Raw genomic sequence first — 14044 nt, 5'->3', positions numbered from 1 at the left:
CTACGGGTTAGCTGCAACTTTATAGCTTTTGAAAGAGCCAAAGAGGGACAAAGTGTTTTATGAGTGAGCCCCCTCTTTAGGATCTTTAAGATGAAGTCACCAATGTGCTTGTATTGGGAGACAATTTACACCAAGCTTTGACCTCGAGCGGCCAATCAGGATTGTCTTGAAGAGGCTGCGGACAATGAAAGCTCTTAAAAGTCTTTCGTGGAGTTGTCAGGGTCACATCCTGACCGGGGGCAGGCTTGACAATGGCATCTTTGTCCCCGCCCCCTTGGCCCGCCACTGACCCGCCACCAAGCATCCGACTTTGGCAACACTCGCACCCTCCAGGCCTCATCTGCGAGAACAAGTGTGCTCATTGGAAAGTGTGTCCCCCCCCCCCCCCCCATTACTCTCACATGGCACTTTTTTCATTTTAAAGTGACAAAACAAGACTAATCCCGTGGAAAATGATTGTGTGGTCGATGAGCGTTAGTGAAGTCCCCCCCGCCTGCCCCCCCCCCCCCCTTCCCCCACCCTCGCCTCAGGAGATTGATCTCCTCGGTCGGAGGCCCTTTAGCCGCCGCTTCGCTAGGGGATCCCCGCGGCGACCGATCGTTCTGTCGGCCCGGCCGCTCGATATCCTCCCCGAGAGCGATGGACGGGCGGCGCGCGTGGCAGCGGCGGACGGCGGACTCGCCGGCGCTGGTGTTTGTACAAATGAAGGGAGGCGCTTGACGGATGTGATGCATGAGCCGGCCAGCTGACAGCGAGCGGAGGAAGCTAATGGCAATTCTTATTGGATCAATAATCTCCATGCTGAGCAGAGCCGGCTACATCGACAAAACAGGTGCTGATAGCGGCGGCGCGCCGCTTATTCGTCTTCCCCCTGCCAGCTTATCGGACCACAACTGTAAAAACGCCACCAAGATGGATTTCGGAGGGGGGGCGGCTGACAGGGTGCGCAAACGGGGAGGGGGGTGGGGGGGGAATGTACGCAGCCGCTGGATTCTCAGGCACCAAAAGGCCACGAGTAATCGAGTCTTACCCTAAAAATGTTTATAATTACCTTTCTAGTGGTACCAAAGCGTATAAAAGATGGCACTAAGCAATACTTTTAGGCAGGACAACGACCCGTCTAAATGAAGAAAGATGACGCCAAAGTGCTACTTTTATTTCACACAGGAACTTGACCTGAGCACAAAAACGGCATCGTGACTAGCGAATGGAATAAGAGTACGCACAAACCACACGTTTTATACAAGTCTCGGTGGGACGCGGCCCCTCATGCGTGAGAATGTTTACACGGCAATTGCGCCCCCCCCAACACCCCCCAACAAGCCTCGGGACCCGCAACGTCGTTTAGCTTTTATCAAACGGCCGCCTAATAAATCAGACGCTCTTTTGTGATGTCACTCTCCAAAGTGCTTTGTTGTAAACGCGCGGGGAGGCGAGGCAAAAGACGGAAGAGGGGAGGCGGCGGATAGTTGGTTGGGGGGTGGTTGAGTTGCAAAAAAAAGGGGTGGGGGGGGGGTAGTTGGCATGTGTAATTCAGCGCACTCTTTTCATCTCGCGGCGAGATACTCCACGCCGATAAGCGGCCTAATCCTTCTCTCCATCAAAAAAAAAAAAAAAAAATCTGCATTTTACCAATTAAAGGCCTGCGCCTGCAGTTAGACGAAGAGGGGGGGGGGGGGGGGGTTGGGAGCGGGGGGGGGGGGGGGTGTTGCCGTTTCTACTCGGATATTCTGCGTTTATTTCACTTGAACATTAATGACGCCAGCAGGCCCCTCGTCCATGTAAGCAACTTTTTCATTCGATTACTCCAATTGCAAAAAAAAAAAAAATGTCTTCTATCGTAATAGTTTAAATCACAACCCATGATTCCAAAAACGATCCAAGCTATGATTCAACAAACACTTGAATATTCTTTGATTTCAGAAAAAAATGTACTGAAGTGTGCGAGTACGCGCGGGCCAAGACGCTCTGTAATTTTTCATCTGTGCTACTTGGGGGGGGGGGGGGGGGGGGGGGGCACGCACTTCCTAACCAGATGTGGCACTAAAATGCCATTTTAGATATGGACAAAATACCTGTGATTTTTTTTTCTTCCCCGTGCAAAGTGCTAACAATTTTTATTCAAGGACAACAAAACTGCTGAACAGCAAACTCAAATTCAGTGCAAGAATTCATTTTGTGCATTCCCCCCCCCCCCCCCCCACACACACACACACAAAAATTAACAAGTAAGTAACAATACAAGATGGCGTAGGAAGGCCATACGAGGGCATTATGCGAAAGCGGGATTGGAGAAAAAAAACAAAACACTTGAAGCTCGACATTAAAGATGCCACCAGGCCTTATCTTGAAAAAGTCGTCCCTCTGAGGGGAAAAAAAAACGCCAGGGAGGAAAATGAAAGTGAAAATGAGCGTGGTGGCGGGAGGGGGGGGAGGAGTGTTGAGGGTCACCCCCCCCCCAAAATCAAGCGGAGGGTCCAATTGCGGGCCGCAAATGGAATCAATGAAATAAAAGAGCGCAAAGTGAAAGTGACACCCGCCTCGCTTGTGCTGACTGGCTGGGCCAGATAAGTGAGCTAAATTGCACAGATCCTGCCTTTATCTTATCGGCGCCGGCGATAAAGTAGCGCGGGGCGCGGGGCGGCGCCGGCGTTTGGCATGTTTGAGGCTGGCAAAATATGCGCCCAGAGCTTTTTGAACAAGGTGGAGCGCGACGAGGGTGGTGTGAAGGCTTAATTCCCGAAATGAGGCCAAGCACAAAGCGGCGGCGGCGGCGGCGGCGGCGGCGGCGGCGGCGGCGGCGGCGGCGGCGGCGGCGGCGGCGGCGGCGGCGGCGGCGGCGGCGGCGGCGGCTTGTTGAAACGATTCTCAGTACACCTCCGTGGAAATACTTCCAAGCAACAAGGTTGTTTATGCTTCCATTACCTCCGCCAAGGAGTGCGCCAGGGCTATTGTTTTGATTGATTTTGTTTGTTGTGTGTGGATTTCAAGGACATTGCCGGAATGGTTTTGCATTTACAGAGAATGAAGCCAGTACATTTTGAGAAAACATCTAAAGAAAGGTATTAGGCAAGCAGAAGTGGCAAATCCAGGTCCAGAAAGTAAAAACCCTCCCACAATTTGGCTTTATCTCCGGATGCTAGCTAGCTAGCTATCTCCCTAGCAGGTAAAAGAGCACGCGGGGAGCTAGCACGCTAGCTAGCATCTGGGGACAAAGCCAAATTGTGGGAGGGTTTTTACTTTCTGTTGGCAACTACATCCAAAAATACACTTTAAATGCAGTTTAACGGCTAAGTAAGCACGTTCTAACGTACTTTCAAATATGTTTGAATGTGCTTGCAAATATGTGGAAACGTATTTGAAAATACATTCAAACGTAATACGCGAGAAAAAAAAAGAAGAAATTTACTGATCCGATCAGAAGTTGGATTAATATATTTAAACAACTTGTTCAGCTACTGTACAGTCGTTCCCGGACCGACCCACAAATAGCCAAAATGTATGTATAATTGACAGCCAATATAATGTATTGGGGAAAAAAATTAACAATTAAACCGTAGAAATGCTTCCAAAAAAAACAAAAAACGACAACACACAAATCATTTAAAAATATTTGAAAATATGTGTATATGTTGAGAAATCTTGGATTAGTTATTTTGCAGATGCAGATCGGCCAATTATGACGTTCCAATTTTTCATAATTTGATGTAATTTAATTTGGTCAGATTTTGAAGAAAATTAATTCTTCTTTTCATTCATTTTAGTGAAAAACACAGACGTTTTGGACAAAATTGTTTGGTCATCTTTCTCACTTTCTCAGTGAATAGTAAATACAGGCAATTGGAGGCCATCTATGGATATGTACAACTTGGTGCTGATCCAAATTAGCGGAGGTCTATACGCAACCATTTGACTTTTTTTTTTCCTGCATTCCCCCCTAAAGCAATTTCAGAAGACAAATGCGGAGGTGGGGTGGGTGTGCTCCATTGTGCTTATATGGAAATCCCCCCCCCCCACAACCCATCAAGCCGACCACCCCCCCTCTTAAAGCCTCCAGCAGTCTTGTGAGGGGGACCCACTGTGGTCCAAATACTGTACTTATCCTATTACTGAGGAGGAGGGGGGCGGGCGGGGGGGCGGGGGCAGGCACAAAGCAGATAAGAGCGCGTTCTCGTCGGCGTTCGCTTGAATTAGAGGACGCGGCGACTTTTAAAGACATCTTGCCGTCAAATCTGCGTGGAAAATGAGAAATCAAATAGCAAAAACAATTGAGAGAAAATGGATTTGGTTGCTCATCGGAAGGAAGGAGAAAATGTTGGCGCACGCGGCCACCTGCTGCGATGCGAGCAGCCTTCTGTATGCTTTAGCGTTTCATTTAAAAATAATTTTAAACATATAAATACGTTTTGGGGACCATGGTAATATTTAAAATAGAACGTATTTATACGTTTTTGGGAGCAAACAAGTTTCCCCCAAAAAAAAAAATTAGTCTGTAAATGCTCTATTTTTTACAATCAATGTTATATTTTGTAAAAGCGCCATTAAAGGATCATCTTTTCTCAAGACATCTGTATTCAAAAATGTAAAGGCTGCAGCATTTGCCCTCAAAATCATCTGTAATGCCGTGTTTTTTCATGTGAATGGTATGTTTTTTCACAATAAACACTAGATTTGACATCATAAGTGCTAGAATGTGCAAGTTTCTGCCTGGAAAATAAAAAAAAATTGGTCATTTTGCCATAAAGAAACATTGAAATGCTACTTTCCATCCATTTTCCAAACTTTACATAAAAAGTGTGTTTTAAGTGCTATATTTCCTAAATAAACCCAAATTACAATCAAATAAAAATGTGTGAGCAAATGTATTAAATGTGGCTGAGGCGGCCACCTAGTGCGACCCCCCCCCCTCACCCCCCACCCCCCCCCCCATCCCACTTTCCCCCGCCAGCTGAAAGAGGCGCAAGAAGTTGTCAAGCCCCTCAAGCGTTTGAGCCTCGCCCTTCAAACGCGGGCGGCAGGTGAGGATATCAATTATAGATAGAGGTTACCACCACGATTGCCGTGTCAAGACGCCCAACAGACAAGCGTGGAGAGCGAGCGCCCCATCGTTCTATCCGCTCACGCACGCACACGCGCGCGTCTCCTTTTTTTTCGTGCGCCCTCCTCCAACTTGGTGTCTGACAGGAGATGATTTTGCCGGTTGAGCACGGCGACGGCATATATATATATATATATATATATCTCAACGTCATTATCAACGTGACGTCCATTTTACCTGCACGAGCTGTTCCTGAGTATCGAACTCGCGGCAGCAGTTCTCCCAGTGGCAGTTGGTCTCGTAGACCACCTCGGGCTCTTGTTTGCCTTCATCCTTGTCGCCCTCCTCCTTCACCAGCGTCATGCCGTCGGGGTGATCCTGCCGCACCAGCGCAAGATTTGACACATTTACCGGTCAAACAGAGCAGAATTTAAAAAAAAAAAAAAAAAAAAAAAAAAAAACGAGGATATTTTCACATGTGATGTTCGAAACAGATCTTGAAGTTTAGAGCGAGATATAAAGTTTTCCATGCTTGACGCGAGTCACCGAGACTTTAGGCCTTGAGAGGCAGACTCCTCCCACTTTTTACGGCTTTTTCCAGCACGGGAGGTAACGGGAGCCTCTCGTCCCGTCGCAGGCGGCTCCGTTAGCGCACGCACGCACGCACGTTTCACTGCCACACTCGCTGAAAAAGCAGAAAGTCTCGGCCTCGGCTTTTACGCCATCGCCGCATACCGCGCTCTCCACTCTTTTCATTTACGAACCCTTGGGTTCAAGCGGAACGAGCCGTCGTTTCCTCGAGCACGTAAAAGTCAACCAGGCGAAGGCAAGATGGCCGGCGGCTCACTATTTGCAGGGTGTACAGAAAATATTGAAAATATTGGCATTTCGTGAACGGAATCCAAAAATAAAAGGGTTACTAAAAAATAACATAAATATAAATAATATAAAATAACAAATTAGGGGTGGCGAAATTAGTGCAAAATTTGGAGTTAATGTAAAGTTCCTTTAACGGCACTCGTTTCTTTAAATGCGCAATTAATGATCGTCCCTTACTTGGAAAGCCGGTATTGGGAGAATTCACGTCCGCGTCAAAATTGAGAAGTAATACATTTAAAAATGCAGATATTTGTGGAGACTGGAGTCAAGTTGTATTTTACAATTTTGAAATTGTGCAGAATTTCACAAGTTACTCCATATTAAAGATTAAATAGCTCTTAATATGAAAAGAAAAAATGTACTAACCTGTCATTAATGTCTTACAAATGCAATTATGCCATCTAGTGGCAGAAAAAAATGACCTCAACACAAATCAATATCACACTCACAACTCAATTTTATGAAATGACTGTATCAATGACGCAGCCATATTTCTATTAGTTTAACATTTGTTCACACTTTTATGTTAACAAGGGTATGGAAACTTTGTACTGTACATTTAGAACAGATACAACATTTGCGATTAATCTTAAGTTGACTGTTGAAGTCATGCAATTAATTATGACCACAAATTTTAATTGTCTGACATCCCTCAAAAATATTTAGTATAAAAATAGGAGTGTGCTTGCAAAAAATAGGATTCAAATAATTCAAAATGGGGATTAAAAAAAAATATTTAAAATAAAAGGGATTAAAAAAAATTGAAGAAAGTTATTCTTATTCAATTTAATTGAAAAATAATATTTCTTATGGCGGTACAAAAATGCAATAAAAGCAATTTGTTAAAATGTAAAAGGTTTGGAGAATCTTAAAGGGAAATCAACTGAGAAATTAAAGGGAAAAACTGAGTAGGGAATAGGGAGTAGGGAATCCACAAATTTAAAATAAAATGTTGTAATTGTTTTTTAAAATGCATTACTAATAAAAAGTAAGATATTTGCAAAGTAATGCAAGAAAGCTTTGACTTAAATATAAATAAATAAATAAAAATGAATAATTTCATGTAACAAGAAAAACTAAAAGAAAAACAAAATATGTCACGGCAAAAAAATGGTAGAAGTCCAGCTTCTCGAAGTTCCAAATAAGGTCAAAGGTCATAACGTGGCGCCTCATCTGTACCTGTATGCTGAGCGCTCCCGGGCTGGGCATCTCCTCCTCGGGTTTCATTTTGGAGCGCTTGTGGTGCATCGGGTCGCCGGTGCTGCTCACCGCCGACTCGCTGGTGGGTTTCATCTGCACGCGGGAAACGCAATGGCGTCAACTTCAAAAGCAAAAACATCAATAACATTACGCAATGAAAGGTGCCCCCACCCCCCACCCCCCCACCCCCCAAATCCATATCGAGATTAGTCAAAGTACACAAAAGACGGCTCCGAATTCATGACAAACATCATCGGCTTCATTCAGCCTGATTTAATATTGGCCGTACTTGAGCGGGACGCGGCAGCGGTAATAAAGACGGAATACGTACGTGGGCCCGCACGTACGCGGGTCTTCAGGTAAAGCAAAGTAAAAACCCCCTTTTGGTCCATCCATCCATGTCAATATCAGCCCCCCCCCCCCCCCCGCACCCCCCCCCCCTCTCTTGTGATTAATGGAGCGCGCTGCGAAATGCGATGCTAACAAGCCCCCCCCCGTTGTCGGGCGGCCGAAGTCCCAGGAGGGCCGACGCTACGGCGAGCGTTTGCCAGGCGCGGCTGGCGTGCGGCGCCAGCTATCTATTACCTGCCATGATGAATGGCCAGAGGTGGCAAAAGTACTCGCAGGCTCTACTCGAGTACAAGTACAGATACAGCAGTTGCATTCCTTTCATGACATCATATAATTAAATACAATTGAAAAGTTTTTGTCATATGGCATCAATTGATCGCTGCTCCTTTTAGATGCTTTTTAGAACAGGGGTGGGAATGTTTGACTGTCGATTTCGATTTTTCGGGCCTGCGATTCGATTCCGAATCGATTTTCGATTCGGAATGATTTGATTGGCAATGATTTCTGCTTCAATTAATAAGACGTGCAAAGAATCGTCACGATCGACTCCAGTCTGACTCGCTAATGCTAATTAGCGCTCTACTCGCGGCACTTTTATCACTCAAAAGAACGGCTATTCGTACAAAACGCTTCAGGAATGTTTACAGAGAAGCATCTTAACATTGCTCACCGGCATATGCTTTTCCTACGCTGCAAAAAATACAACTTTTATTGACATCACTTGATCGTGACTTTTTCCTTCTACTCTCTAATGTGGCTACAATTTAACAGTGTATCAGAACGCGCGGAACCACACTGCCCCTCAGTGGCCAAATTGAGTACAACATGAACAGCGCTCCCAATAAAGGCACACACAATTTGGGGACATCTTAAAATCTATTCTGAATCTAAATGAGAATCGTGATTCTTATGAGAATCGATTTTTGGCAGACCCCTATTTTAGAATTAGCATTAAACTAGCGGAATGAAAGTCTGAGTGTGGCATTAAACATCTTGTGCTTATGTAAAAAAAAAAAAGGACGGCTAATAGTACAAGTGCGGATCCAACAATTCTCATTTGTCTCACCTGCGAGGAGTCGCCCGAGACGACCGAGCGTTCGCCGGCGACCAGCCCGGCGGCGGCAGCGGCGGCGGCGGCCGTGAAGCCGGACACGGGCCTCTGTGTGGCAAAGGCCGGCGTCGGGTGGATGAGCGGCGGGCTGTGGCCGAAGGCGGAGCCCACCATGCCCGGCTGGCGGCCCATCAGCTGCTGGTGCATGTGCAGGGCCACCGGCGTGGGCGGGTACGCGAAGCTCAACGCCGGGCTAACCACGAGACACACACCAAACAAGAAAGTCACAGAAATAAATTCAACCAAAGTTTTGTCTATTTACTTATTTAAAATTGTGTTTATTTATTTACACACAATCTTAAAAAATACAAATATGGCAGTAAAAATTCATAAATAAATAAAATAAATACAACACGTGTGAAGGTGAGGTATAAACCCATTACGGGCTTATTTAGGAGCTCATCTAAGACAAATAAACATTTTAATAACAAAAATATGTATTGTATGTACAGTATAAAAATGAGTCATTTTTCCATCTTTTTTACACATCTCAAAACTCAAAATGTATTTCTATAACATCCATATCATTTCTACATTGTTTATCTTTTTTTTCTCTATAAAACTGAAAATTTCTACATTATTTCAAAAATACTTAATTTTTTTATTTAATCCTAACATTACACAAATATAATATAATCAGTATTTACTCAAATATTTTATTTATTGAATTGATTAATTTTAACTCTGTAGTTGTTTTAAATTATTTATTAGTCAACATTTATTTTTAAATGTAGAAAATCTACATTTAAATAGTAGAAATTTTATTAAAATGTCTTAATTTTAGTGCTGTCATTATCGAAATTTTTTCGAATTATTCATGATTAATCACTTGAATAATTGATAGATGAATCGACTAATCTGGTCCATATTAATTTTGCATTAAAGTGTATGAGAAAAGCTTGTTTTCCCTAATTACTCTTTATCAACCAGTGACTGCTGTTTATTTTGAACTCCGTATTCGTATAGTGATAAAAAAAAAGTCATTGATTTCCAAAGTAAAAAACAAAAGAAGATGTTTGCAAATGTCTTATTTTTTATTTAACACTGAAGATACAGATTACTGTTGATATGCTGAAATCAGAGTCCAATTCTCAATAAAAAATGTTGACAACAGTTGTCGATGAATTTGATAAGCAATTACTTGTCGATTGATCGATGAATTTTGACAGCTCTACTTGGTTAAAAAAAAAAAAAAAGTTCCAATTACTGCATGAGAAAATTGTTCATCACTCCAGCGAAGCCACACATGAACAACCAGAGAGTCGTCGACGCTCACCCCCCATCCTCACCCCCACCCAACCCCACCCGAGGACAATCTGACAGGAGGCGACGTTGCGCTAATGCCGGAACCAGCCGGGCCGGCGGCGAAGCTTTAGCGGCGACGACGAATCCTCGGCGCAAGTAACGATCCGTACGATAAATAAAAAGTGTGAAATTGAGCTGGATTCATCAAAGCTTCACAAAACAGGAAGGTTTATTTCAAGTGCGTAGTTAGCTTGCACTGGGGGGGGGGGGGGGGGGTGTAAGTCAGCTGACTTTTTTTGCAGTGTACCTTGTGGTGAAGCCTCATTGACTTCAATATATGAACAAACATACAAAAAAAAGATGCATAAGGATAATTCCAACACAGCCAGGTGGAATAAATGTTTTGGTACAAAACAAGAAAATCTTTAAACGTTAAAAATAAAAATAAAATATTAAGACATAAAATTATTTGAAACATTATCATTATGCAACTTTTGGATGAAACTACATTTATTAAATTAGTTATTTAAAAAAAAAAAAGGTGCAAATGTATGATTTTAACTCATTTGCTCCCAAAAACGTATAAATACGTTCTATAAAAAAGTCCAAAAGACTTATTTATACGTTTTTTATGTTTTTATTTTAAATGCTAGAGGATATTTGATACAGCCTCTCAACTGCAGAGAACGGTTGAGGAAATGGTAGTTATTACAAAAGCGACCAGCAGGTGGCAGCAGAGCAAAAGAGATCAACCAGGGCCAAGTTGCAAAAAGCTCTTTCCACTGTTTTCAACAGATTTGTGAATAATGATGAAACGTAGCTATATGCTAATTGCTGCAAAACGGAAACAGATAGAAATATTTTTTTTCCTGATGACAGAAGAGACTCTAATCTTTCTTTTGGTAGTCCATGTTTTTACAGCAATAGAACACAATTTTCTGTGGGCCTTGCAAAATCTGAAAATCGAAAACAACTCGAAAACTAATATTATTAATAATCTTTTCTTTTTTTTTACGATTATGCTGATTTTGTGTAATAATTGACAATGTAATTGAATTTCCATGAATTGCACAGCCCTCGTATTCCAGTCTATATTTCTATTTTCAAACCCCAAGAACAAAGTGAAAACAAAATTCAGACAGATGAAAGTATTGTTTCCAACTTGCACTTCGGCATCAAGCCGCCCATGCGGGCGCGCATCTCCCGGCCGCTCCCGCCGAGCCGACCTCGCCGCCTCCCTGGCGGCTGGTGTCAGTCACACGAGCGGCCAAAGAAAAGAAGCCAGAAGCGAGCGGCGGGGGGAAGATCCACGGCCCCACCCGCGGCCATTGATCAGCGATCCGCGCCGGGAGCCTGATCAATCACGCGGCGGGCTCGGACCGCCGTCCCGATGACAGGAACCCAAATAGGCCGAGGCGGCGCGCTGGTGACTGATATGACAAGCCGGCGGGCCCCCAAATGCGTCTCGGCCCATCGATTTCCCTCCACGCCGGTAATAAGATGGGCAGACTTATGAGCGAGGGGTCGCGATGAATGGTCGCCCGCGACAAACAATCGTCACTCTTGGTTTATACGGACCACGCAAGTGAATCTTTTGTTTTCGTTTCGGGAAAAAAAGTGTCTGTGAGCGAGCCCTTGGTGCACTTTGACCCCACGGGGATTTAACAATGGGGCAAGTTCATGCAATAGTCTACGGCATGCTTGTGCCAAGATTTGGACAGATTTGTGGGAGAAATTGGTGTTTTGTGATCGTTGAGTTCAGCTCATGAAAAATATTTGTATGTTAGAATTCTTGTCCAATCAGATTTCAGCCTTTTGTGTGTTGCCATGTCAACCTAACCTGCCCAGGACAGTGCAATAGTGAAAGAGGATCAAATTAAAGGGGCGGGGCTTTAATGGTTGAGGAACTAAATCAGTACAAGAAGCCAGTTTGTAAGGCCAAATCCAAGACAGCAGACAAGGAATGTGGAGTCCCACAGGGTTCCATACTTGGACCATAATTGTTCATTTGTATTTTGTATTTAAATTAGGGGTGTCAGGCCATTAAGATTTTTTAATTATTTGTTTTTCTTTTTTAAAATGCTAGATCATACAGAAGGCTTTGATGCAGCTTCTTAAAGTAATGGTAGGTATTCCAAAAAATGGCCAGCAGGTGGCAGCAGAGTATAAGAGATCCGCCAGGGCCCTGTTGCAACAAGCTCTTTTCCCCACTGTTTTAAACAGGTTTGTGAATGATGATGAATCTTAGCTAATGCTAATGCTAATTGCTGCAAAACGGAAACAGATAGAAATATAGTTTTTTCCTGATGAAAGAAGATACTTTAATCTTTCTTTCTTTCGGTAGGTTCCATGTTTTTATAGCAATAGAACAGAATATTCTGATCTCAGAAAAAAAAAAAGGGGAAAAAATGAATATTTTGTAGGCCTTGCAAAATCAGTCCAAATCCAGGAAAACAGCCAGGAGCAAAGGGGGTTGCTTCAGTGGAAATGGCTGCGAGTGAATGAGTTCATTAACTGAAAATTACCGCACAAATTTTGACCCCCCCTAATCTTAATGTAAATGTTTGTCGCTTTTTTTGTCACGTGACTTGACAACTGGTGATTGCTGGCGCGCTTACCTGATGGCGCCGGCCGACAGGTGTCCGTAGGATCCGCTGGTGGACGAGCTGGAGCGCGAGTTGTTGAGCATGGTGACCAGCGAGTTGGGCGAGTTGCGGATCATGGTCTGCAGGTCGAAGCTGTGCTCCGACAGCGGCGAGATGGGCAGCGCTCGCTTCCTGCTGGGCCTCGACGGCAGCCTGGGGCTCGAGAAGCGAGAACCTGCGGGGAGCGGCGGAAAGTTCATTCCCAGTCCGGGAAAAAAAAAAAATCCCATTCTAGCCGTACAAAAAGTTTTGCGCTTGACATCTTTGTCAATCACGTAACAAAAGCGACGGCGCGACTGAGTGCTCGGTTGTCACTTGATGCACTGCTTGCATTTCACGCCGAAGAAAACAAGCCTTTCATGTCGGCCCGAACGCTCCGGCGGTGTATGCTAATACGTCTCCCGGTCCAATTTGACTCCTCATTCAGATGCAATCAAGGGAAAAAAAAAAATACAAAAAAACGGGGGTTTGAATGGGTAAAAAAAAAAGGAGGCAAAAGACGGCCGCCATTCTCCGCCATTCTCCGTGCGTGCGCACAAAGAGCCACGGGTGGAGATTAAAACATGACTTTTGTTGTCTTTTCACACGGCGATGTCACAAACAAGAAGGCGAACAACGGTGGTAGGAGGGGTGGGGTGGGGGCGGGGGGGTAGGGGGGGGCTGGGGGGGCTGAAGGGATGCGGCACTGTGACACAATGACTTTGTGACTCAAGACTCGCAAATAAAACATTTGGAGTTGTTTCATAAAAGGCAAACAAAACCAGCTTATGCGGCCTACATCAACACCCAATCCCCCCCCCCCCCCGCACACACACAGCCACCCCCCCCCCCATTTACGTCCCCCACAATCCATCCATCTCCCAAATGTAAATGCTCCGTTTCTTCACTTGACACATCCAACGATTACAGAACGCTCCATTCACATGTTAATCAGTGTGTGTGTGCGTGCGCGTGCGTGTGCGCGTGTGTGCGTGTAGCAACACCGTTCTGGTTTGAAGCAAAGCAACAACTACCTTTATATTTCCCAAAATGGAGAAAGTCTTGCCAAGTCTCTGATGCAGACGCCATCAACGGGCCGAATCCTCAAAATGATCCTCAAACTGACAACATGCTCCGCCCACATCAGATAGTATCGGCAAAAAAAAAGAAAAAAAAGAAGAAAGCTCATTGAGCGTCGTCCATCTGTCAAGGACACCTGCCTCCAATTAGGGATCATTTGGACGAATTCCCGAGTTCATCAAAGTAGGAACTTCGGAATTTGTCAAATCGAGATACGGATCGAATCGCCAGGTACGAGGCAATTCACACCCCTAATATATATATATATGTGTGTGTGTACGTATGTATACACACTGTAGCATTTTTGCTCCAGGGACAGAAAATAACGTGAAAACAACGCGGGGAAATCAACGTATTCAAGTTAAGCTGGCTTCATGAGTGGCAACGTAAGATGGCCGCCACGCATACAAGTAGTTCCCGAAGACCGCGATTCCTTGCGAATAGAGACCAAAGTTCCGTTCAGAGGAGCCACCCCGACGACCGCGTTGATATTTGGAAATGGGGTCCTATTCTGTT

The 14044-nt window shown here is 44.5% G+C and overlaps 1 protein-coding gene across 1 annotated transcript in view; it reads right to left on the bottom strand.

Moving 5' to 3' along the window:
- Window positions 1-14044, bottom strand: part of gli3 (GLI family zinc finger 3) — a 112522-nt gene that overhangs the window by 9485 nt on the left and 88993 nt on the right. The window contains exons 7-10 of the mRNA XM_086066330.1: window positions 12443-12644; window positions 8535-8772; window positions 7097-7210; window positions 5276-5416 (exon numbers count right to left, since the gene is read on the bottom strand). Of these exons, the coding sequence (XP_085922456.1) occupies window positions 5276-5416; window positions 7097-7210; window positions 8535-8772; window positions 12443-12644 (695 nt within the window). The remainder of the gene's footprint in view (window positions 1-5275; window positions 5417-7096; window positions 7211-8534; window positions 8773-12442; window positions 12645-14044) is intronic.

This window comes from Leptonotus elevatus, chromosome 21, assembly GCF_054856555.1.
Source record: "Leptonotus elevatus isolate MCC_2025b chromosome 21, RoL_Lele_1.0, whole genome shotgun sequence".
Lineage (NCBI taxonomy): Eukaryota > Metazoa > Chordata > Actinopteri > Syngnathiformes > Syngnathidae > Leptonotus > Leptonotus elevatus.
The sequence above is the reverse complement of the archived record's forward strand: the minus strand, read 5'-3'. Positions and strand labels throughout refer to the sequence as shown.